Source organism: Pan paniscus, chromosome 1, assembly GCF_029289425.2.
Source record: "Pan paniscus chromosome 1, NHGRI_mPanPan1-v2.0_pri, whole genome shotgun sequence".
NCBI classification, from domain to species: domain Eukaryota; kingdom Metazoa; phylum Chordata; class Mammalia; order Primates; family Hominidae; genus Pan; species Pan paniscus.
In genome coordinates, this window is record NC_073249.2 from 1,849,040 (window position 1) to 1,874,152 (window position 25,113).

The following is a 25,113-nucleotide window of genomic DNA, read 5'->3' on the forward strand; positions in this document are numbered from 1 at the left end:
CGGTGGTGAGTTATGTAGAGATACATGTAGATGTGTACACGTGATTGGTGCATAAACTCACCCAGTCTCCCACACCATAGGAGGAAAAAGACAACCAATAGCCTGTTTATTAGCGCCAAGGCCAAATACCAATATCAGAAGTTTGTTTAATCTATTTTCTGTATATCTAAACTTGGGAAGTCAAAGCTGTGGAAGACCTGAAGACTGGGGATTAGGTCCTCCTGGGGGCTCCATTGTTATTTTTTTGACTGTCTGATTTTTGGAAGGAAGATGGACAGCAGGCGGGGCAGCAAAGGTCTACCTGTGGACACTCTCTTTTTGCAGCCCTTGCTCTCTCTAGGGCCCTGTCCCTTCAGCCTTTGGCCTGGGGAGAGATGTTGATAAGGAGGCACCGATCTTTCACTGCTGGAAGGAAATGAGGGTTCAGACCCTTCACCTCCCTCAGAGCTGCACGTCAGTGTGACAGCCACTGGCCATGTGTGAGTACTGAGGGCCTGGAATGTGGCTGAACCGAGACGTGCTGGGGAGGTGAAATACAGAGTGAGTTTCACAGATTGACTACCGAAAATTATATAGTTCATTAATATATTGATGAATATTGAGATATTGATCATACATTGAAATGATAATATTTTGAATATATTGGGTTAAATAAATTATTACAATCAGTTTCACCTGTTACTTTTAATGTTTAAAAGGTGGCTACTAGGAAATTTAAAATTCACACGTGGCTTACATTTTATTTCTTAAAGGATTGCCTCCCTTTTTGAAATTTCAGGCTGCCTGATCAAACTACCAGAGGCCAGAAAGGTCATAAAATCTGAAATGTTAAAATCATTGCCATTATATTGTTTTCATTTGTGAATAACATATATATATTATTTATAAATGGATATAACCTTATACAAAAGGTTAAATGAAAATGCCCCCTGGGCTGGGCCAGGCCCAGCGCAAGCAGGAAGCCCTGCATGAAAAGGCTGCAGCCAAGAACCTGTCACTTTGTCGCCCTCAGCTCAGCGTCCGATCACATCCTCCGTCACTCAGGGACTGAGGGGGCGGGGCCTGGAGCCCTATCCAATCAGGGGCGCTGACGTAGGAACCGTCCAATCAGGCGTGCAGCCGGACAGAAGGGCGCGGCTTCCGGGATCTGGCGGGGCCTTCGTCTCTCCTGCCAGCCTCAGCTGGGTCGTCTTCTGTGCTCGGCGTGCTCTGCTCGGGGAAGCTCAGGTGGCCGCCACAGCCTCTTGCCCTCTGACCTGCAGGTATCAGGAGATCCATAGCTAAGAAGCCTGGACACCCGGGAAGCTGGGAAATGGTGAGTATGTGGGCGGGGTCCCGAGGTGGGCAGGGGGCTGATGGAAACGGGCTGGAACTGGCTGTGGCGGCCCCAGGCCTCCCCACGGCTCCCTCCGGAGTCTGCAGACCCGAGACCCCGCTGGACCCGCCCGGCCCTCAGCTTCCCCTGGCCTCAGGATGTGGGCTGGGCCGCCAGCCTCACCCGGCGTCCGGTCCGCTTCTGTGCTCGACTTCCGCCCGGCCCGTCCCCTCGCTGGCAGCTGTGCGGTGGCGACGGCAGGGGCCTGGGGGAGAGCCCCGACCCAGGAGGAGCCACTGCGTGGGAGGAGCTGTGGGCTGTGGGGTCCCAGGCCCTCCTTTCTCCTGGTGAAAATGAGAAGGGAGTCAAGGTTTAAACGTTAAAGAGATTATTTGAGCAAAGAGCTGTTCATCAATGCAGAGCGCCCAGTCATGGTTTGTGGGTGCTTGGAGCAAAGGCTTTTGTAAGGGGCATAAGGAAGCGAACCAAATTCAGAACTCGGTTACAGTTACAGTTGTGGAGTCGCCTTATGTGGACTGTCCAGGTGGAAATTCCCTGGTTATTTAATGAGAGGTTAACTGGAGGTTTGTGGTTGGTTCAGGCTGAATATCGTTTCTTCCTAAGGTAGTAATTTACAAGACATGTATTTCAGTTAGATTTTTTTCCTTAGGAACCGATGGTCCTAGTGCTACTTCAGTCTAATTGATTGCTAGTTAATTATTTTAAACACTCCAGAGGGGGACTGGTTTTCCACTGCGTTTCCAAATGTGTAGCAAGCACGGTCTCACATCCACCATCCTGTCCCCCCAGCCTATGTGTCCTTTATTGTTCATTTCACACACAGTGTTTTCATCATTTTTTCACAGAGCATTGGATGGCACTTTTTTTAGACATCTGTTTTCTGTTTGTAAACATTTTATGTGAGCAGAGAAGAATCACCTGACACACTGCTGTAAAAAAAACTTTGTGTCTCTTCTTTTATCTTCCCCAGGCACAGACACCTTATCGGAATGTCTTTGGTTTGAGGTTCTGCTTTGGAAATTTTACAAGGTCATGTGTCCTCAGCCACCCTCCAGTCTTTTTCTGTGCCTGGGTTTCATAATTGTCCGGGGGTGACCCATCTCAAGGCATGTTTAGTGAACATTAGCACGTTGTTCCTTTCCTCCCAGAGGACAGCCTCAGTGATGGAGGTGGAGCCTCTTAAGGGAGCAGATGGATGCCCTGGGGCTGAGAGGAAGCTGGTCCTACCCTTCATTTACAAAGCTAACCCCTTAGGACATGAAGATTGTCTTCACCCAACTCCAGCGTCTGTTCCTTGGAGACCCATTGCTGGTCAGCCAGTTGGATGCTGATATTGAGAAGAAAAAACAGAAATGATTTCTGACATCTGGATTCTCTCAGACTTGTGAAGGGGGAAAAAGCTGTTCCAAAGGACAAGGAAAACCCACTGCAGTGAGGGGGCGCAAGAATCTGCAAAGTCAAGCCACTTGGGGCACCCAGTGGGGCACAGTGTGGTGGCTCCTGGGCAAGGCGGGAAGGTGGTCAGTGAGCAGTATGGAAACAGAGGAATGTCCCAAGTGATAGGACGGCCTGACTTGGCACTTGAGTCAGATTTGTCTGTGTTCCAATCAGCATTGCCACTTCCTGGGTTTTACACCTTGAAAAATTTTTTTCACTTAATTCAACCTTAGTTTTTTATTAACTGTCAATTGCATTTTAACAGTAGAGTTTCAAAGGTAAGAAAATGTTTAAGAGGTGGATTTCAGAAAAGACATTACATATATAGTCAAATATTCACTTGTTAAAAATTCTGATTTACCTTTTTCTTCACTAGAGTATAGTAAGTTTGTCAGGCCTGTTCTTTTTTAGGGGGTGATTTTAAACAGAATCCCAGGGCTTAGCTGTGGGAATGCTACCAGGGAAAGTAATAGGGAAAAATCCTCTTCCAGTATGGCTATAGGAAATGAATACATTTCCACAAAAAAATGTAGTAGATTAATTGGTGAATTACATTGATTCATCAAAATATTAGTTCCTCTCTTTTGCAGGGTGGAGGACTTGTGGAGTTGATATCTCTGTTATCTAGATGTCTGAGTTTAATACTGAATTTTACAAGATGGGACTTGGCATCTCCTAGATATGTTCATATGTGATTGTTTACTGAATGATTTGAATTATGGAAATATTATGACGTTTATTGTCTGAAACTGATAGAGAGTTTTGCTTTTTCTATTGAGGTATACAATGTAAGTGCCTTATAATTTTATTCTCTTAAATAAACACTGTGTTTGAGTGATTTTGCTGGATTCTTCAAACACTGAGCATTTTTTCATTTACAACTAAGTGAATAACCCTGACTGGGAAATAGAAGTCGGAGCCCAGTGACTCTAAGCTAAGGCCAATCTTGAGCCTGCAAAACAAGGTCATTGAAGACCTGGTTAGTTCTTACTGGGGAGCCTCCCCTGCAGGTGTCCCAGCCTGCACACCCCAACATGAACGGAGCACTTTATACTGAGAGGAGCTATAGAGCCCTAGAGACCTGGGATCCACAGGCAGATGCTGTTGGGGTCGGAGTCTGGAGGCTCTTTCTGAGGATGGAATTGTTATTGTTCTGGGGCTGTTTCTAGACTTTGTCAAATAAAACAAATTCACATTTAGATAAGAAGTTACTTACTTCAAAGGAGTATTACAACAGAGGGAAAGCACCAACTATATCTTCCAGGATCTCAAAGTTTAGGCAGACGAGGGCTTTCTTTCATTTGGAGGAACAAACCAGAGTAGAAAGGTGAGAGTGAGAGGACAAGATGCAGGGTGGCAAATCAGATCCTAGATTAGAGAAAGTTTGACTCCCAAATCAGCCTGTTCCTAGGAGGGGCATAAATAGGAGTTGTATGTTAGCTCAAGCAGAGGGTGGGACAAATTCATGGGCCTAGGAGAAGGAGAGAATCTTAAACAGTTTGGTTAATAAGTATTTTGTTCTAACAACTGAAGACAAAATTATTCAGCTGACTGTTTATAGGGGGAAAATGGGAATTTGAGAGTCTGTGCCTGGCTTTGTGATAGGTATAAGAAGGAGCTTCATCTAAGTTAGAGGGGTGTTGCTTTTTATTAAGCTGTTCTTGGAGAACACAGAGCTGAAGGATTTCATTAATCACAGCTATTTGCCTGCTCCATCTTCCCCCACCACTTTCCATTGCTATATTCAGCTCTTCCGTTTGACTGTTCCTGAGTTGTATCTTTTACAATAAACTGGTAAACGTAAGTACAGTGCTTTGCTGAGTTCTGCGAATAGCTCTATCAAATTATTGAACTTGAGGAGTGGGTGATGGGAGTTTCTGATCTATGGGCAGTAGCCCAGAAGTATTGCTGGGCCCCCGGGGACGCGTGACTGGCCCCTGCCTTGGGGGCAGCGTTGTGGGACTGAGTCCTGAGCCTGTGGGTCGTGTGCCAACTTGTTTCTTGGGTGGTGTCAGAACCGAGTTGCTCCAGCACCCTGTTGGTGTTGGAGAATTGGTTGGTGTTCAGCAAACTCCACACATTTGGTGTCAGAAAAAAAAGACATCACAGCCTGTAATCCCAGCACTGTGGGAGGCCAAGGCGGGTGGATCACGAGGTCAGGAGATCGAGACCATCCTGGCTATCACAGTGAAACCCGGTCTCTACTAAAAATACAAAAAACTAGCCAGGCGTGGTGGCGGGCGCCTGTAGTCCCAGTTACTTGGGAGGCTGAGGCAGGAGAATGGCGTGAACCTGGGAGGCAGAGCTTGCAGTGAGCCCAGATCACACCACTGCACTCCAGCCTGGGCGACAGAGCAACACTCCGTCTCGAAAAAAAAAAAAAAAGACAAGACATCACAGTGGCCTGGGCTGGAGGCACCTCAGGGTGTCGCAGGATTGGGAGGCTCTGTTCTCCTGCACACACACTGCACATTCTCCTGGGATTCCAGCTCTCTTCTCAGGATCAGACAGCACTGAGGACTTAGAAGCAAAGAGTTCTGAGGACAGACCCCGTCTTTAGTCTGCTGCCACTACGTGATTTTCACCCACTTGTAAACATACCCACTAGGCTCTGACGTGGCCATGTCCCTCCCAGAACAAGGCTTCACCCTCAGGAATCCCATCACAGCACCTTTGCTTCTAGAGTTTCCCATGGAAAACCCACACAAGTGCCTGGAAGACTCCTGGCCTATCCCCACCCCCAGCATCCTGGCCCCTCCACGATGTGACCGTCTTCTCATCTGCCTGCATGGACACAGGAATGAGCCGGAGCGTAGCCCCACTTGGGCCAGTATCTGTAGGCACAGACCACTTCTTCACTAACCCTGCACTGAGTACTTAACATGGGTACTTGACAGCACTTTTCTGTTTTTTCTTTCCCACAAACCCTCTTTGATACGCAGTTTGTCCCAGGCTGCCCCTCAAGTGCCTGAATCCAGACCTACTGGAATTCAGATATCCACGAGTCCAAGACGGTGGCCCTTGACTTGGCTGTGGCAGGTCATTGAAGGCCCGGTCAGTTCTTCCTGGGGAGCACCCCCTGCAGGTGTCCGTACACCCCAAGCATGAAAGAAGCTCTTTATACTGACAGCAGCTAGAAATAAGAGGCTTAATTCCCCGCCAGAAAATAGGAGAATAAATTTTGCTCTTCTCCCCTTTCTTAAAGCTTTTAATTACTTTATTTTATTTTTTGAGACACGGTTTCATTCTTTTCACTCAGGCTGGAGTGCAGTGGCACATTCATAGCTTACTGCAGCCTCAAACTCCTGGGCTCAAGTGATCCTCCTTCCTCAACAGCGAGAACTAAAGGGACACACCACACCACATTGCAAATTTTATTTTTTATTTTGTGTAGGGGTGAGATCTCACTTATGTTGCCCTGGATGGTCTCGAACTCCTGGCTTCATGCTGTCCTCTTGCCTTGGCCTCCCAAGTGCTGGGATTACAGGCATGAGCCGCTGTGCCTGGCCGACACAGACATCTTAAAGCCCCAGTTTCAGAGTGGCACCCTTTGAGTTTTCCAAGTCCAGTGACCTGTTACAGTTGTGCGAGAAGCTCCTGGTATAAAAAGACCCTGGTGGCCAAGGCGGGCGGATCACCTGAGATCAGGAGTTCAAGACCAGCCTGACCAACATGGAGAAACCCTGTCTCTACTAAAAATACAAAATTAGCCGGGGTGGTAGCGCATGCCTGTAATCCCAGCTACTCGGGAGGCTGAGGCAGGAGAATCGCTTGAACCTGGGAGGCAGAGGTTGTGGTGAGCCGAGATCACACCATTTCACTCCAGCCTGGGCAACAAGAGTGAAACTGTCTCAAAAAAAAAAAAAAAAAACAGCCTGGTGACAGAGTCTGTAAATGTAAACAAGAACCTCGGCAGGGTGAGGTTAGGGCCACAAAATAGGCAGAGCTGTGGTCACAGTCACACCCACCTGTAAAGTGTGACATGGAAGCACTGTTGTCCTTTCTCTTACTCAAGATTTAGCTAATTAGGGACAGGTGATATCTCCTCTGGATTAAGAATCTGCCACTCCACCGTGGCAGTTTTGTTTTTTTGGGTTTTTTTTTTTTTTTTTTTTTTTGAGACGGAGTCTCACTCTGTCACCCGGGCTGGAGTGCAGTGGGGTGATCTCAGCTCACTGCAACCTCCGCCTCCTGAGTTAAAGCAATTCTCCTGCCTCAGCCTCCTGAGTAACTGGGATTACAGGTGCCTGCCAACAGGCCCAGCTAATTTTTTTGTATTTTAGTAGAGACAGGGTTTCACCATGTTGGCCAGGCTGGTTTCGAACCCCTGACCTCAGGTGATCCGCCCGCCTCAGCCTCCCAAAGTGCTGGGATTACAGGTGTGAGCCACCGTGCCGGCCTGTTTTCTATTTTTGTCCCACAGAATCAGCCGGAATCTCTCTTGCCTAGATCACCATGGGGACATAAGCCCAGGGTCACTGAGGACCCTGTCGCAGGTACCTGGGAGTCTTTAAATATTAGTGCAGACTCAGGTCAGGCTGACAGGAAGGTCTAAATCTGCTTCCAGTCTATGGCCATACCGCTCCCAACATGCCCTATCTCATCTCATCTTGGAAGCTAAGCAGGGTCAGTCCTGGGAATACTGGATGCTGTAGGCTTTTTTCATTTAAAAATAAACAAATAAACAAAGCTGCTTCCATCTCAGAGGAAGAGAAATGAGTCATGCATGTTTCTTCTTTCCCCCTCACAAAAGGAATCTCTTTGATTGATATCCAGATGGGACTGGCTTCCGTTTCCTGGTATTGGGTAAAAAACAAGGAGGAGATCTCAAGACTCAAACTGATAAACCAGTTGCTTCCATTTCATATGGCCATTACAAAAACAGATGACACAGTCTTGGGTCCTTACCAACCAGGAACTTTCAGTCTAGAGCCAGTGGATAAACGGTCAAATTCGGCATCCTGTGGTCAGCACAAAGGGAGGTATACAGAGGATTGTGGCTTCATTGGGGCCACTTCTCTTTTCTTGTTCTTTTGTGAGTTCTGGTGTTGCCACCTGAAGGGCTATTTATGGACAAAAGAGTTGTTATTATCTTTATTTCTAGTGCATTTTCCTTGCCAAGAATAAATATTTAGTTTCTAATATATTTGTCCTAGAAAGCTCTAAGGGTGTTGGTTAAATTGCTCGTTACTGGATCTTATAAAATAGACGAGGAAGTAGCTAAAATTGGTTAAAATTACACAAACTCTGGGAGTCAAGTGTCTGTTGGGCAGGCCTAGGAAAAACAGAACTGGTAGTACCCAGAGGCGTAAAGATGAGACGCTGAGGGTCTGCTTCTTGGCCCAGCTCTGCCAGATCAGCCTGCTTCCCAGGCCGTATCCCACCCTGAAATCTCCGTCACAGAATTCATTAGAAGACATCAGAGTTGTTGCGTGGTGGTTCCTGTGATCTCTCCAGAGCAGGTGCTGACAATTTTCCCAAATCCAAAAGCAGGTAAATGAGAACAAAGAACTGTGTAATTGTGGCCCTTTGTGTTTCATTGAAACCAGTACTGCTAGAGACATCCCACCCGGCAGCCTGTTGTTCATCCTGCAGACCCAGTAGTTCCTCCATGAGTTACCAGAAAGTAAATACACGACAACAACGAAAAATCCCTCTCAACTACATTTAACCCCTTCTTTCTGTATCTCTCCCATCTGTCTGTATTTAGCTTTTATTCTATATATTTTCTTTCTAAAACTCAGTGATGGAGAAACAGAAAAAGAAAAGCTGGGCCCTTCATGTAAACCCTGGGGATTATGGAACACTTAGTACCCACCTCCCGGAGTGTTAGAATTACCTCACCTATTACTAGGTTTTCAGCGCTGTCCTCTGTAACACACTTCTGAGCACGTAGTATGTGTTCTGTAAACAGTCATTAATGCCCGTGTCCACGTTCTCCCAGTGCAGACTTACTCAGACATTGCTGCCTTCTCTAGACTTTAGTAAACTTTAAACGCTCAGCAGAGAATGCCATTTTTCAGGATGGCGATTGGTGGTCTTCACTTGCAATCAGAAGCATTTCTGGGTTTTGTTTGTTTGTTTGTTTGTTTGTTTTTTGAGACCAAGTTCCCTCTTGCTGCCCCGGCTAGAGTGCAATGGTGCGATCTCAGCTCACTGCAACCTCTGCGTCCCAGGTTCAAGCGATTCTCCTGCCTCTGCCTTCCCCAGTAGCTGGAATTACAGGCATGCGCCACCACACCCGGCTAATTTTGTATTTTTAGTAGAGACACGGTTTCTCCATGTTGGTCAGGCTGGTCTTGACCTCCCGACCTCAGGTGATCCGCCCGCCTCGGCCTCCCAAAGTGCTGGGATTACAGGCCTAAGCCACTGCGCCCGGCCAAAGCATTTCTGTTGTGATACCGGTGTTGAGTACAAGGGACTCTGTGCCGTATTTGCCTTCTCTAGCTGAGTGCTGCTGATAAGGAGTCCGGGGGAACAGTATCAGAAGACTTGTTATAGAAGCCAATTTGCAGACCCCTTTCACACCTGCGGAAACACATTACTTAGAATGGGGCCTGGAATACCAAATTAGGATACCAAATTATTTATATGTACATTGAAGCCAGAGAGACAGTACTCAGGTATGTGTTTCTCAGCCCAGGCTTTCAATTAGAATCAAATAGCCAGTTTGGAGAACTACCATCACACATGCCATCTCCAAAGATCCTGTCTGTGGTCTGGATGGAAGCATAATTGTTGTTTTAAGTAAGTGCCCCCCAGCGACTCTAAGGTGAGATCAGAGTCAACCTTGAGGGCTCCCAGATACAGTCACGAGACTTGGGTTCCAAAAGGAGGTCAGAGGGCCTGCTCTTGGGTTTGATAGGGGTAGGTCACCAAGATCCATATTTCCTTTGCTGTACCAGAAATTGCTGGAGTTCATGGCAGGGGAGATCACCTGAAGGCAGGAAATTTTTGGTCTTTATGTGGTAGCTCATTTTTCCTCTCCTGTGATAAAGAATAGGGGAGTATTCCCTTTTCTGCACTGCAGGGCCTTCTGCCTCTAGGTGTGCTGGTTGCAGGTGAAAGGGTTGTGCTGACACCTTTAAAGACATATTCTCAAATGCAGGTGTGATTTGTCCAGATAATCTCACCTGAGAAGGAATCCCAGAGAAGAAGGAAGAAGAGGAAGAAATGGCTGGTTCTCAGGTGAATGTGTCTGGGTTCAGGGGATGTGTCCTCTTTTCTTCTGGGATGTTATGTGCTTAGAACTTGCAAACCTTTATTTCTGTACTTCTGATGTACCTGCCTGATGTGTTTCTTCCCAACTACCTTCCCTCTTCCCCCCTCCTTTCTTATGATTGATGAGGAGCTCTGTAAAATCCTTCTTCCTGTGTACCAGAACCTTCTCTCCATTCTCTCCTTCCAGGCTTCTTATATGTCATGACCAAATCTTACCATTAATGTATGATGGGCAGTATTGAGATGTTCTGTGACATATCAACATGGGAAAGTGTGGATCCCCAGGATTGTCCCTGGGGATGGGGCTGGGTCTTGGGGTGTCAGTGAAGAAGGGGATCACGTACCGTTTAGATTTCATCCACATGCTCCATCATCTCTATGCAGAACAGAAGTAAGAAAAGAGACATTTAAAGAGGATGGCATTCATTGCCTGGAATAACTTAAAGTTCTGAAAAGAGAATAATTAGAAGACATTTGCTGTCTAGGATGCTAAAGAAACACTATTGAAATACCCTATTGCAGATTAAAGAACCAGGGAAACAGCTATAGCTTGAACTTTGCATAAAACTGATGTTTCTGGCCAGGCACTGTGGCTCACACCTGTAATCCCAGCACTTTGGGAGGCTGAGGCGGGCGGATCACTTGAGGTCAGGAGTTCAAGACCAGCCTGGCTAACATGATGAAATCCCATCTCTACTAAAAATACAAAAATTAACTGGGCGTGGTGGTGCACGCCTGTAATCCCAGCTATTTGGGAGGCTGAGGTGGGAGAATCACTGGAACCTGGGAAGCAGAGGCTGCAGTGAGCCGAGATTGCGCCATTGCACTCCAGCCTGAGCGACAGAGCAAGACTGTCTCCAAAAAACAAAACAAAAAAAGGATGTTTCTACATGATTAGGTTCAGATTGTAATTTACTATTTTTGTGGTCAATAATATCAGAGCAGTGATACTGTGTCCTTGATGTCATGTGATCCTTGATGTCATTTTATCCTTGACATCTTTGATGTTGATTTATCCTATTATAGTTGATCTTAATTTTATTTACTTGGTTAAGGTGCTCTCTGCCAGATTTTTGCACTATAGAGGTATTTTTTTCATTATTGTTTAGTACCTTGGGGAGATTTACTGACTGATACATATAAGCCATCACATTTAATTAGGAAGCTCTTCTTTCTTTTTAGATTCTCCTCGCTTATAGCTTGCTTTGGAAAATGAAGGCTCTCGTGTTTGTTTATTGGTTAGATAAACTGAAATAAACACAGACTCTGCCACTTCCTGCATGTTTGAAAAAATATTTTCCTTGGCCCAGACAGAGTGGCATCACTGTATGGCTCACTTAGAAATTCAGAGACTCGGGCTTCACCCGAGGTCCTCTGACTCACAACCTGCATTTTAAGAGGATCTCTAGTTTATTGTGTACGCATTAAAATTTGAGGGGTACCTTCTGATGAATCATGACCTCTGCATATGAGAAATATTTACAACTTATCCTGTGTGATGTAAATAGAGCAGGAAAAAACCTATATGCCTGTGTTGATGCCCTTAATTTTATACTGTATTATTCACAAGAGTAGAATATCTACACTGGTTATGTGGAGCTTATGCCATCCTCTTTCTTCAGGATTAAAGAATATGTTAGAGAATATTTCTGTGTTTACAATTATTTGATCATTTCAGTCTCTTCCATAAGTAAGAACCAGCTCTCTCTGTCTCTCTTTGTGCCTGGAATCAAATTAAGAACTCTGCCCACGGCCACTTGATAAGTATGTGTTTTTTCTTTGCCAGGGACTGTTGATATTCAGGGATGTGGCCATAGAATTCTCTCCGGAGGAGTGGAGCTATCTGGACCCTGCTCAGCAGAATCTGTATAGGGACGTGATGTTAGAAAACTACAGAAACCTGGTCTCCCTGGGTGAGGATCGCTTCAATGCATAATTTCTATTTTACACTAAGGATTTTATTTCCTTCATTGTAGAATATTTTTGGGAATTCTGCTTTGCACGAATGAATTTCAGATTTCTGCTTTCAAGGAAAACTTGGGGATTTGTTGGTATAGAACAAAATAATCTTGGAGGTATTTTATCTTGACATTAACCTTCCTTTCTTGAGGTGATGTGCGTACTCAGAGTAGTGGTGGCAATTCCAGAAATTTAGTAGCATAAAATAGTGTCGCCCACACCCTGAAAAGTCCAGTTACCACCACCGATTCTTGATTCAGTAGTATTAGGTAGTGAAGCTAGGGACTCACAAATTTAAAATACTTTCCAAATATTCTAAAGATTCTGTCATTTTTGATTCAGTAGTATTAGGTAGTGAAGCTAGGGACTCACAAATTTAAAATACTTTCCAAATATTCTAAAGGTTCTGTCAGGAAACAGTATTTTGGGATTAATTTTTAGAATCTTCTATTTCCTTATTTCTCTACTGAGCACAGTACTAGGTTGGTAATTAGAGAATCCAAGCAAGAGTCATGCTACTTCTCAAAAAATAAAACAGGTCCTTTTAATTTTTTTTTTAAAATAGGTATTGCTGTCTCTAAGCCAGACCTGATCACCTGTCTAGAGCAAAGGAATGAGCCCTGGAATGTGAAGAAACATGAGACAGTAGCCAGACACCCAGGTAGGTGGGAGTAAATGAAGTGGATGATACAGATGAGAGGTTCAAAGATCAAGGCGGAAGCCAGACCTTAAAATGTGGTTTGAGAAGCTCTGCTCCAATGGAAATGGTTTCTGCGAAGCCTGAGTTTCTTTCCCTTGCTGTCACATAGGAACACCTTCTGTCCCATGCTCTGAAATTCTTTTAGGGCTCTACTTTCCCTTCAGTGATCTTTCTTCAAGATGACAGTGACAGCCAAAGGCTTTTTCATAGCTTGGAACAGACCGTATGATCTGATTGTTCTTCCATTGCTTTGGGGACACAGGAATATCTGTGTATTTTTGAGAAACTGTTTGTTAAGCTGTTTTTTAAGTTCCCTTTTTGCATTATGTCTAAGGTGTGTGAGAGCAGTGGGATTTGGCTCAGAATCCCAGGAACACCAGAACAGATGTTACATGTTTTCTGCTTTGTGATTTCCCATTCTATAGAGGTTTTAATTGTCATTCTATAGAAATTTATACTCAGTAATTTTATAAGAACACTAGACATCTCCCTAAATGTAAGAAACTGTTATTTTTTATTAAACATTTATTGTTTTAGTATAAACTGAGACTGGTAATTTAAACTCTGCCCCAAATTCTCAACTGTAGTGTGGTTTAGTGTATCTATTCACTTCTGTATTAGTCGGTTTTCACACTGCTAGCAAAGACGTACCTGAGACTGGGAAGAAAAAGAGGTTTAACTGGACTTAACTATTTCCACATGGCTGGGGAGGCCTCAGAATCATGGCGGGAGGCTAAATACATGGCAGCAGCAAGAGAAAATGAGGAAGAAGCAAAAGCAGAAACCCTTGAGAAAGCCATCAGATCCCGTGAGACTTATTCACTATCATGAGAATAGCACGGGAAAGACTGGCCCCCATGATTCAATTACCTCCCCCGGGTCCCTCCCACAGCACGTGGGAATTCTGGGAGATGCAATTTAAGTTGAGATTTGGGTGGGGGCACAGCCAAACCGTATCAGCTTCCTAGATTTCTTAAATATGCTGTGTATTTGGGTAGCTTAGAGCAGTGCTCAGCATATGTTTAACTTCCACTTGCTACCTTAGTTTATAATAACTGTAATTTTATAATTTTGTTTGGAATGACTGGAACTGTTATTCATATATATGTTGGTGTGTATACATTTATGTATATATGTACATGTGTGTAACATGGATTTTTTCACAAATAAAAATTGTGTAAGTATTGTGTACAATGTGATGATTTGATACAACTATCTTAGCAAATTTTAAGCATACAGAATGCTATTATGAACTACAGTCATAATGCTATACACAAGATCCCCAAAATGTATTTATCTTATAATGGAAAGTTGTACTCTTTGAACAACAGCTCCCAATTTTCCCTAACTCCAGCCTCTGGCAATCATCTTTGTACTCTCTGCTTCTTTGAATTCAACCCTTTTTGATTCCCCTTATAAGAGAGATTATGCAGTATTTTTCTTTCTGTGCCTGGCTTATTTCACTTGGCGTAATTTCCTCCATGTTCATCCATGTTGTTGAAATGGCAAGATTTTATTATTTTTAATGGCTGAATAACATTCTAGAGTGTGTGTGTGTACTTTTATTTTTAGTGTCTGCAAACATTTAGGTTGTTTTCATATCTTGGCAATTGTGAAAAATGCTGCAATGAACATGAGCGTACAGTTTTTTTTCTTTTGAGATAATTATTTTATTTCCTTTGGTTATTTACACAGAAGTGGGATTGATGAATTATATGGTAGTTTTACTTTTTCATTTTTCAATTAAGAACCTCCATACTGGTTTTGCTAATGGCTCTATCGATTTACAACACAGCAGCAATATATGGAATTTATTTTTCTTCACACCTTTGTCAATACTTGTACTGGCTTATTTCAGTTAACATAATATTCTCAAGCTTTATCCTTATCATACAATGTGACAATATCTCCTTTAAGGCTGATAATATCAGTCTTATGTATATGCCACATTATCTCTTTTGTAGATTTTTTTATTTGTATGAATTTAGGGTATAAATTAATTTTCTTAAGTGGAGAGATTATGCAGTAGTGAAGTCAGGGCTTTTGTCCATCCCTTGAATAATACACATCTCTCTTCTTTTTGATATTTGCCATCCAAACAGGTGTGAGGTGATGTCTCATCGTGGTTTCGAGTTGCGGTTGTTTGATGACCGGTGATGTTGAGCACCTTTAAGGATACATTTTTAGTAACGTTACACGTAGTCACATTGTTATGCAAAAGACCGCTAGAAATTTTACATCTTGCAAAATCAAAACTCAGTACTCCTTAAGTAAGAACTGCCCATTTTATTCTCTCTCCGGCCCTTGGCAAACACCCTTCAACTTTCTATATGATGTTGGCTACTTAAGATATTATATAGAAGTAGAATCATACACTGTCACTGGTACTGGCTTATTTCGGTTAACATAATATTCTCAAGCTTTATCCTTATCATACAATGTAACAATATTTCCTTCTTTAAGGCTAAATAATATCAATTTTATGCATATGTCACATTTATTTTTATCTATTGATCATTTGGGACATCATGGTTGATTCTGCATTTTGGCTTTTGTGAGTAATGCTGCAATATATCTTCTAGGTTCTGAGTTTGAATATATACTCAGAAATGGGATTGCTGGATTATATGATAATTCCATTTTTAGTTTTTTGAGGAATCTCTATACTGTTTTTTAATAGTGGCTGTGTCATATTTTTTCATCAATAGCGCACACAGGTTTCCATTTCGCCACATCCTTGACAGATTAGTTTCTGTTGGTCTTTTTTTTCAGACAGGTTCTTGCTCTGTCACCCATGTAGGAATGCAGTGGTGCAATCTTGGCTCACTGCAACCTCCGCTTCCTGGGTTCAAGTGATTCTTGTGCCTCAGCCTCCCGAGTAGCTGGGATTGCAGGCATGCACCACCATGCCCGGTTAATTTTTGTATTTTTTGGCAGAGATGGGGTTTCACCATGTTGGCCAGACTAGTTTCGAACTCCTGGCCTCATGTGATTCACCCGCCTCAGCCTCCCAAAGTGCTGGGATTATAGGCATGAGCCACTGTGCCCAGCCTCTGTTCATTTTTAATAGTGGCCATTTTGATGGATGTGAGGTGATAGCTCATTGTGATTTTGCTTTGCAGTTCTCTACAAATTAGTAATTTTCAGCTTTATTTCAAGTGCCTGTTGGCCATTTGAGTATTATCTTTTAAAGAAAAGTCAGTTCAATCCTTTGTCTGTTTTTAAATCAAATTATTATTTTTGGGGGGCTGAGTTTTAGGAGAGATACATTCTGTACATTAACTCCTATCAAATATCTAATAGGTCAATATTTTCACCCATTTCTAAGGTGACATTTTCATTCCACTAATTGGTTCCTTTAATGTTCAGAAATTCTGAAGTTTGATGTAGTTCAGTTTTTTTGTTCTTTGTTGCTTATGCATTTGACATCATATCCAAGAAAACGGTGCAAAGACCAATGTCATGATCTTCTCTATATTTTCTCCTGAGAGTTTTGTTATATTTTTATTTTTAAGCATTGAATCCTTTTAAAATATTGTTTGCATATAATGCAAAGGAAGGGTCCAACTTAATTTTTTTCATGTAGATACTCCGTTTTCAACATGGATTGTCGAAGAGTCTCTCCCTATTGTGTGGCCATGGCAACCTTGTGGAAGATCATTTGATTGTATCCAAAAGGGTTTATATCTAGGTTCTCTCTTCTGTTTCATTATCTATTTATTCATATTTGTCTTTTTATAGCTTTGTGTAATATGTTTGAAACCAGGAAGTGTAAAGCCTCTTCTTATTCTTTTTATTTTATAGTTGTTGTTGTTGTTGTTTTGTTTGTTTGTTTGTTTTAATAATAGAGGCAGGGTCCAATCTGGCTTCAAACTCCTGGCCTCAATGATCCTGTCATGTTTACCTCCCAAAGTGCTAGAATTACAAGCTTAAGCCACCACACCCATCCTTTTCTTCTTTTGAAATGGTGTTTGGCTAGTCATAGTTTCTAAACAAATTTTAGGATTTGGAAAATATTTCTGCAAAAAAAGTACCATTGGGATTTAGATAGAGATTACGTTGAATTTGTACATCACTGTTGGTACTGATACCTTTTTTTTTTTTTTTTTTTTTTTTTTGAGACAGAGTCTTGCTCTGTCGCCCAGGCTGGAGTGCAGTGGTGCGATCTTGGCTCACTGCGAGCTCTGCCTCCTGGGTTCACGCCATTCTCCTGCCTCAGTCTCCCGAGTAGCTGGGACTACAGGCGCACGCCACCACGCCTGGCTAATTTTTTTGTATTTTTAGTAGAGACGGGGGTTTCACCGTGTTAGCCAGGATGGTCTCCATCTCCTGACCTCGTGATCCACCCGCCTCAGCCTCCCAAAGTGCTGGGATTACAGGCATGAGCCACCGCACCCAGCCGGTACTGATATCTTAACAAAACAATCATCTGACCCTTGAGCAAGAATGTGTTCAACAGTGTGTTTAATTTCTACACATTTTGGATTTGGTTAGAAAAAAATACACTGTTTGATTTCAGTCTTCTTACATTTGGTCAGTTGTTATGTGTCCTAACAGAATGAATATGCAATTGAGAATATTGCGTATTCTGCTGTTTTTCCTGGAGAATTCTGTACATGTCTGTTAGGTCTAATTAGTCTATAAACCTTAAATTTTCTGTTTTCTTACTGATCTTCTATGTCATTTTTCTATTCATTATTGAAAGTGGAATCTTGAAGTTTACAATTGTATTGCTGTGTATATCTCAGCTCATTTCTGTCCATATTCACTTCATATATGTGGCAGCAAATATTGCTTCATATATATATACACACACACACACACACACACACATATACTATATATACATATATATGTATGCTTGTGTGTGGAGTGTGTGTATATAAAACTGTTAAAGATTTTTGGTAAATAGGCCTATTTTACCATTATATCAATCTTTGTCTTGTGTGACAGTTTTTAATTTAAAATGTATCTTGTGTGATATAATTGTGGCCACACCACCCAATTGTGGTTACTATTTTCATGGGACATATTTTTTTCATTCTTTACTTTCAGCCTGTTTGACTCCTTTAGAGCTACAGTTGAGTCTGTTGGATACAGCATATTTTAGAATCTTGTTTGTTTTTAATCTATTCAGCCATTTTCTTTTCATTAAGGAATTTAATCCATTTATATTTAAAATAATTCCTAAAGGAAATGGCAGTACTATTACCATCTTGTTTGTAATTGTTTTCTGTTCCTTGTAGATATGTTGTCCCTCATTTCCTTTCTCACCTCTCTCACTGCCTGTCTTTTTGTTTTGTTGACTGTGCAGTGACATGCTCTGATTCTTTCTCATTTTCTTTTGCATTACTTCTATAAGTACTTTCTTTGTGATCACCTTGACAAATGGACAGTTCATAAAACTTCTTAAAGTTCTAATAATCTATCTCATAACTTCCCTACAATTGAGTATAAGAACTATTTATCTTTATATCCCCCCATTTGATATTAATGTCAAAAATTATATCATTTTATATTGTGCATTTATTAATAGATTTACAGAGATTTACATTGTTTTTCACATTCTGCAGAGCTTTTGGTTTTATGTAACATTGGACAAGTCTATATCTGTGTGTATATTTACCTTTAACAGCTTTATATTTTCATATGAATTTATGATGTTCTCCAGCATCATTTTATTGTTCAACATAATGGACTGCTTTTATCATTTCTTGTAGGACTGTACTAGTAGCAGCAAACATTCTCAGCTTTTGTTTATCTTGGAAGTCTATTTTTCACTTATTTTTGAAAGTAAATTTTTTTTAGATCAAGTATCCTTAGTAATATTTTGGTTTTATCTCATTGAAAGTTTAGAAGTTCTCAGCCCCCCTCCCCTTTTTTTTTTTTTAATAACTTACCGCTTTTCCCCTATATCTTCTAAGTCTCTTTTTATGGATATATTGGTCTACTGAATGGTTTCTATTAAGTCTAATATTCCATCTTCATTTTTTTCCATTTTTAAAATTTTTCTTCCACAACTCAATATTTATAAATGATATGTCTTCAATTTGCTGATGTTTTTTCTGCCTCATTAAGTCTGCTGTTTTGGCTCTTCAGTTAATTTTTCAACACAGTGTATTTTCCAGCTCAACAATTTTAGTTGGGTTTTTGTGGGTTTTTTTTGTGTGTGTGTGGGGGGCAGAGTCTTGCTCTGTTGCCCAGGCTGGAGTGCAGTGGAGTGATCTTGGCTCACTGCAACCTCTGCATCCCAGGTTCAAGCAATTCTCCTGCCTCATCCTCCCGAGTAGCTGAGATTACAGGCACCCGCCATTACGCCCGGCTAATTTTTTGTATTTTTAGTAGAGACGGGGTTTCACCATGTTGGCCAGGCTGGTCTCGACCTCCTGACCTCGTGATTCACCTGCCTCAACCTCCCAAAGTGCTGGGATTACAGGCGTGAGCCACCACACCAAGCTTAGTTGGGTTCTTTTTTATAGGTTTTTGTTTTTTTTTAAATCTCTTTGTTGATGTATTATTTTCCTCATGCATGGTTTTCTGTTTTTTGTTTGTTTGTTTGTTTTTATAAACAGGGTTTCACTCTGTCATCCAGGCTGGTGGTGTGTAGCGGTATGATCATAGCTCACTGTAGCTTCAAACTCCTCAGCTCAAGTGATCCTTCCACCTCAGCCTTCTAAGTAGCTGGGACTATAGGCATATACCACCATGCCTGGCTAATTAAAAAAAAAAAATTGTAGAGACAGTCTCACCGTGTTACTCAAGCTGGTCTTGAACTCGGTCTCAAGCAGTTCTCCCACCTCAGCCTTCCAAAATGCTGGAATTCCAGGTGTGAGCTTCCGTACATAGCCAGGATTTATTTTTAAATGAACAATAAGGAGAATATTTTACTTTATGTAAACCATAATGCTCTTGTCACCATGCCCAACCTGATTTTGTAGAGTTATCTATATGTGTTCTACTTTTGGTCATTGAACATGTTTAAGATGATTACTTTAAATTCTTTGTCAAAAAAATGCAAAAATCTCCCTTTTTTAAGGGTCAGTTTCTAGAGATTTGTTTCTTCAAGTAGGGCAGGTTTCCTATTTTCTCTGTGTGCCCTGTGATCACATACACAAAAATAAAATTCTATAGTACTAGAATGATGGTATATGAAACAACTATGCTCTGGTAATCTCATAGAAGCATGCTTATAGATGACACATTGCTTTTCCCTTTCTGTTTTTGAGATTCTCTTCTCATCTGTAATTTTTTGAAACTGCTTATAATGTATCTTGTTATGTGTCTGTTTGTGTTTATCCTATTTGAAATGTGTTGAGCTTCTTAATTTTTTTTTTTTTACATTTGAGAATTTGTCAGGGTTTCTCATTTTCTTAATTTCATGTCTGTTTTCCTGTTTTACTCATTGGGCATTATTCAAATGGTTATCTCAGATTTTTCAGGTAACTTATACATCTCCATTTCTTTAGGGTTGATTTCTGGATATTTGTTTATTTATTTATTTTTTGATTGAGCCATGTTACCCTAATGTATATGTTGCAATCTTTGGTTGAGATTTGGGCACTAAAAGCCACCTGTCAAAATCTTTATAAAATGGCCTTGTCCTGGATAATCTGATACCAAGTGACTTGGGCTAGGGTTTCCATGAGCCTCTCAAACCTATTCTCAGGATGTATGTTCTCTGGAATTTTGTGTTTAATTTCCAGTTAAAGAGGTTTACCCTTGTTTCTTCTTTCTTTCTTCTTCTCTAATCAATTATTTGCTAAATCTGTTGTCTGTCTGTGGTACTGCAGCCTCTCTGCTGCTATAACAATTATTTACCTTTGGTCTCAGCAGAACCAACCTTTAATTCAAAGGTTGGTTCTATTCTACCACTATTCCTTTCAGCACTTTGTGTCATGGGAGACAGAAACTAGTCTTTGGAAATTCCATCAAAAGTATGGGCATATGTGCCACTACTGTCTCTATTGAAGGAGAAGCTAGGAGTTGGGAGTTTATTCCTGAAGTCATTATGCTGTATTGAGGAGAAGAAAGAGTTGTGGTGGGTAAATGTAACAAGCTTTCCTTCCCCTTGTCTATGGCTTTTAATATGGTTTCTAGAGTTCTCACAAAGGCATTTTGTTCAGTATACTTTTGTTATATTATGTTCATCAAAAAATCAGGGCCTGTAGTATTTTATTATGCTATCTCGCTAATGTGTTTGGTATAATTTCATATATTAGCTTTTTAAATTATATTCACCTAAGTCCAGTAAGTTGGATAATATGTTATTTTAATTTTTTTCAGCTGTTTCTTCTCATTTCACCCAAGACCTCTTGCCAGAGCATGGTATAAAAGATTCATTTCAAAAAGTGATACTGAGAAGATATGGAAGCTGTGGCATTGAGAATTTACACTTAAAGAAAGATTGGGAAAGTGTGGGTGAATCTAAGGTGCAGAAAGAATGTTGTAATGGACTTAACCAATCTTTATCAACGACACATACCAAAATCTTTCAATTTAATAAATGTGTGAAAGTCTTTAGTAAATCGTCAAATCTAAATAGACATAAGATAAGACATACTGGAGAGATATCTTCCAACTATAAAGAATGTGACAATTCCTTTTACATATCCTCAGTTCTAACTCCACTTCAGAGAATCCACACCACAGAGAAATCCTACAAGTGTAAACAATGTGGGAAAGCCTTTATGCACTGCTTATGCTTTCTTGAACATGAGACAATTCATAATGAAGAGAAACATTACAAATGTAAAGAATGTGGAAAAGTCTTTAAATCCTTCACAAGCCTTTCTAATCACATTATAATTCATACTGGAGAGAAACTCTATAAATGTGAAGAATGTGGCAAAGCCTTTAACCACAGTTCAAACCATGCCAAACATAAGAAAATTCACACTGGACAGAAACCCCATAAATGTGAAGAATGTGGCAAAGCCTTTAACTGGTTCTCATACCTAACACTACATAAAAGAATTCATACTGGAGAGAAACCCTACAAATGTGATGAATGTGGCAAAGCTTTTAACCAGTGTTCAAACCTCACTAAACATAAGAGAATTCATACTGGAGAGAAACCCTACAAATGTGAAGAATGTGGCAAAGCTTTTAACCGGTGCTCACACCTTACTGAACATAAAAGAATTCATACTGGAGAGAAGCCCTATAAATGTGAAGAATGTGGTAAAGTCTTTATATCTTGTTCAAGCCTTTCAAACCATAAGAGAATTCATACAAGAGAGAAATGCTACAAATCTGAAGAATGTGGCAAAACCTTTAACCACTGCTCAGACCTCAATGTACCTGAGAAAATTCATACCTGAGAAAAATCCTACAAATGTAAAAAATGTGGCAAAGCCTTTAATACCTGCTCGTGTCTTACTCAGGACCAGAGTTCATACTGAACTAAAGAATTATAAATATAATGACTGTCACAACACCTTTCACAGAAAAAAATAATTTTACCACAGATTAATTTGTTCATTAATGGAACTTTAATTCTGTGGTTTTTTTTTTTTTTTTTTTTGGTCTACATAAATCTGTCCTTATGCCAGTACTATATTGTTTAATTACTGTAACATTGTAGTAAGAATTTATATCAGGAGTGTAAGTTACTGAATTTTGTTATTATTTTTCAGAATTCTTGTGTGTTTGATTTTCTTTACATGTTTATATGGATTTTAGGAAGAGCTTGTCAATTTATATTAAAGAAAAGCTACATTGGAATTTGCATTGAATCTGTAGATAAATTTGTTGGGTATTTTGATCTTCATATTCAGTATTGTTATATTTGAATATTGAGTATATCTCAGTTTATTCAGCTCTTTGATTTCTTTCAGCATTTTAAATAATTTTCAGTGTATAGTATGTGCCGTTATTTTGTTAAGTTCATTTCTAATTTTTTTTTCTAGGATACTGTTAATTAAATTTTAATTTAATTCTTATTTTGTTTATTCCTATAATATAAAAGTACTATCTAACCTTGTATGTTGATCTTGTGGCATTGATGAACTTCTATATTAGCTCAAGTAGGTTTTTATTTATTTATTACTTTATTTTATTTTATTTTATTATTATTATTTTTTTGAGACAGAGTCTCACTCTGTCACCCAGGCTGGAGTGCAGTGGCCGGATCTCGGCTCACTACAAGCTCTGCCTCCTGGGTTCATGCCATTCTCCTGCCTCAGCTTCCTGAGTAGCTGGGACTACAGGCGCCTGCCACTGTGCCCGGCTAATTTTTTGTATTTTTAGTAGAGACAGGGTTTCACCATATTAGCCAGGATGGTCTCGATCTCCTGACCTTGTTATCCGCCCGCCTCGACCTCCCAAAGTGCTGGGATTACAGGCGTGAGTCACCATGCCCAGCCTCAAGTAGGTTTTTAATGAATTTCTTATACTTTTAAAATACAACATTATGGCAATAAAAGACTATTCCACTTCTTTTCTAATCGAGAATTGTATTGATTTTTCTAGTATAATTTTTGGCTCATACCTCCAGTACAATGGTGAATAGTGGTAAAAGTAGAAATTCTCGTCCTGTTTTCAGACTTGCAGATAAAGCCCCTAGTCATTCACCATTAAGTATATTAGCTTTTGGTGTGGAGTTTTTCATCTTGGCTCACTGCAGCCTCAACCTCTTAAGCTCAAGTGATCCTCCCACCTTAACTGCCTGAGTAGTTGGGAAAACAGGCATGCACCACCATGCCCAGATAAATTTTTTTTTAATTTTTTGTAAAGATAGGGATTCCCTGTATTGTCCAGAATGGTCTTGAACTCCTGGCTTTATGCAGTCTTTCCACCTCAGCCTCCCAAAGTTCTGGGTTACAGGTGTGAGCCACTGCGCTGGGCCAATTTTGGTTTTTCATGGAGGACTTTTAGCAGGTCTCAAAAGTTTTCTTCTAATAGTTTTCTTGGTGTTCTATCATTCATAAGTGTTGAGTTTACCAAACTTTTTCTATTTCAATTATTACATTTTTTTACTTTGTTCAAGTAATATTGTATCATATTAAACGAACATTGCATTGTGAAAATACCCTGCTTAGTCATGGTATGTAATCATCCTTATACCTTTTTGTATTCTTTTTTTAAATATTTCTGAGAATTTCTGTGTCTAAATTTAAATAGGATGTTGTTTCATAGTCATCTTGTGATTCTTTTGTCTCCTTTGGGTATTATTGGCTAATAGATGAATTAAGAAATGTTACCTCTTCTACTGCTTGAAGTTTTTGTGAGAAATTGATGTTTTTCATTAAGTGTTGATGAAATGTACAACTTAAGCAGTTTATAACAGCTATTCTATCTAAAAAGATATAATTTTTTTGTTATATGGATATAAGTATATTCTATTATATATAATGAAACAATTCATAGGATGTTTTTTCAGTTTACTTTTGTAATCCATCTCTATCGGTATTTTTTATTTCATAGTATGTCATGAACAATTATTCTAGGCACTTGACATGGAATAATTTGAAAAAATAGAGATGAGTCCCGTACTACAATCAATAAAGAACTCAAAATTTTCTCCATTTTTAGGATGAAGAATATGAATATCGTTCTGTTACATAATATTTGTGTTTACTGTGTGAGACAAATGAGTTACTGAATGTAAAAATAATTAGTAAAACTGCCCTTTGATTTTGGAATGTATGAAGCAGGCAAATGCCCTACCTTCTATTTTTATCAATATTTAGATAAGGCAGAAAAATAAATTTTAATAAGATATACAGAATAATCTTGTATTTGAAGAATGCTATGAAAAAAGATAGTTTGGAGGAGTAGTTAGTATTTGGCTCATATAATGTGTTAGGTACTATCCTAAGCCATTAAACATTTGTATGCTTAATACCTAAGAGTTTAAAGTGAAGAAATCAAAGATTCATTGAAAAAGAAAAATTAAATTTTTAAAAAATTGTATTTTTAATTGGAAAATAATAGTTGTATATACCTGTCTACAGTGTAATATTTTGATATATGTTTATGTTGTAAAATGATTAAATCAAGTTAATGTTTATCACCTCATATAATTTTTGTGGTGAAAACATTGAAAATAGTCTTTATAGCAGTTTTGAAATACACATTATTGTAGTCACCATTCTGTGCAATTGATCACTAAATCTTATTTCTCCTAAGTGAAACTTGGTACACTTTGAAGAACATTTCCCCTCTTTTTATTCACCCCATCTCCTAGCCTCTGTCACATTTTCATTCATACTAGGTAACATTAAGATCATTATGGAAATTAACTTTTTGGTGTCCCACAACTAAATGAACATAAATAATGTTAACTTTGTTAGGAAGTTATAGTAATTACGCATAGGAATAAATGGCAGCTATTTTTGCCAGTAAACAAAGGATGCCCATTATTTTCAAATATTAGATATAAGTATTTTAGGTGGTAAAGTCTTAGGCCTAAAATACGTCATTGAGTTTATTACCCCAGAAACCCAGCAGGTCATATTTT

The 25,113-nt window shown here is 40.1% G+C and overlaps 1 protein-coding gene across 3 annotated transcripts; it reads left to right on the plus strand.

Moving 5' to 3' along the window:
* The first annotated feature begins 1,121 nt into the window (after positions 1–1,121).
* LOC100993580 (zinc finger protein 682-like) lies at positions 1,122–24,663 on the plus strand. Of its 3 annotated transcripts, none has more exons than XM_008968292.5 (5): positions 1,122–1,315; positions 9,882–9,961; positions 11,781–11,907; positions 12,519–12,614; positions 20,937–24,663. In XM_008968292.5, exons 2-5 carry the CDS (start codon positions 9,947–9,949, stop codon positions 21,971–21,973), a joined length of 1,275 nt encoding a protein of 424 aa, XP_008966540.2. In that variant the 5' UTR covers positions 1,122–1,315; positions 9,882–9,946; the 3' UTR covers positions 21,974–24,663. The 3 variants fall into 3 exon arrangements, with proteins under 3 accessions (XP_008966540.2, XP_034806177.1, XP_034806179.1); XM_034950286.3 differs by having other exon boundaries at positions 9,897–9,961; XM_034950288.3 differs by lacking the exon at positions 9,882–9,961.
* Positions 24,664–25,113: the final 450 nt, after the last annotated feature.

Coding starts and splice junctions, on each gene's coding strand:
- LOC100993580 (XM_008968292.5), top strand. Junction 11,908..12,518: donor CAGAAACCTGGTCTCCCTGG/GTGAGGATCGCT, acceptor TTTTTAAAATAG/GTATTGCTGTCTCTAAGCCA. Junction 12,615..20,936: donor GACAGTAGCCAGACACCCAG/GTAGGTGGGAGT, acceptor AATTTTTTTCAG/CTGTTTCTTCTCATTTCACC.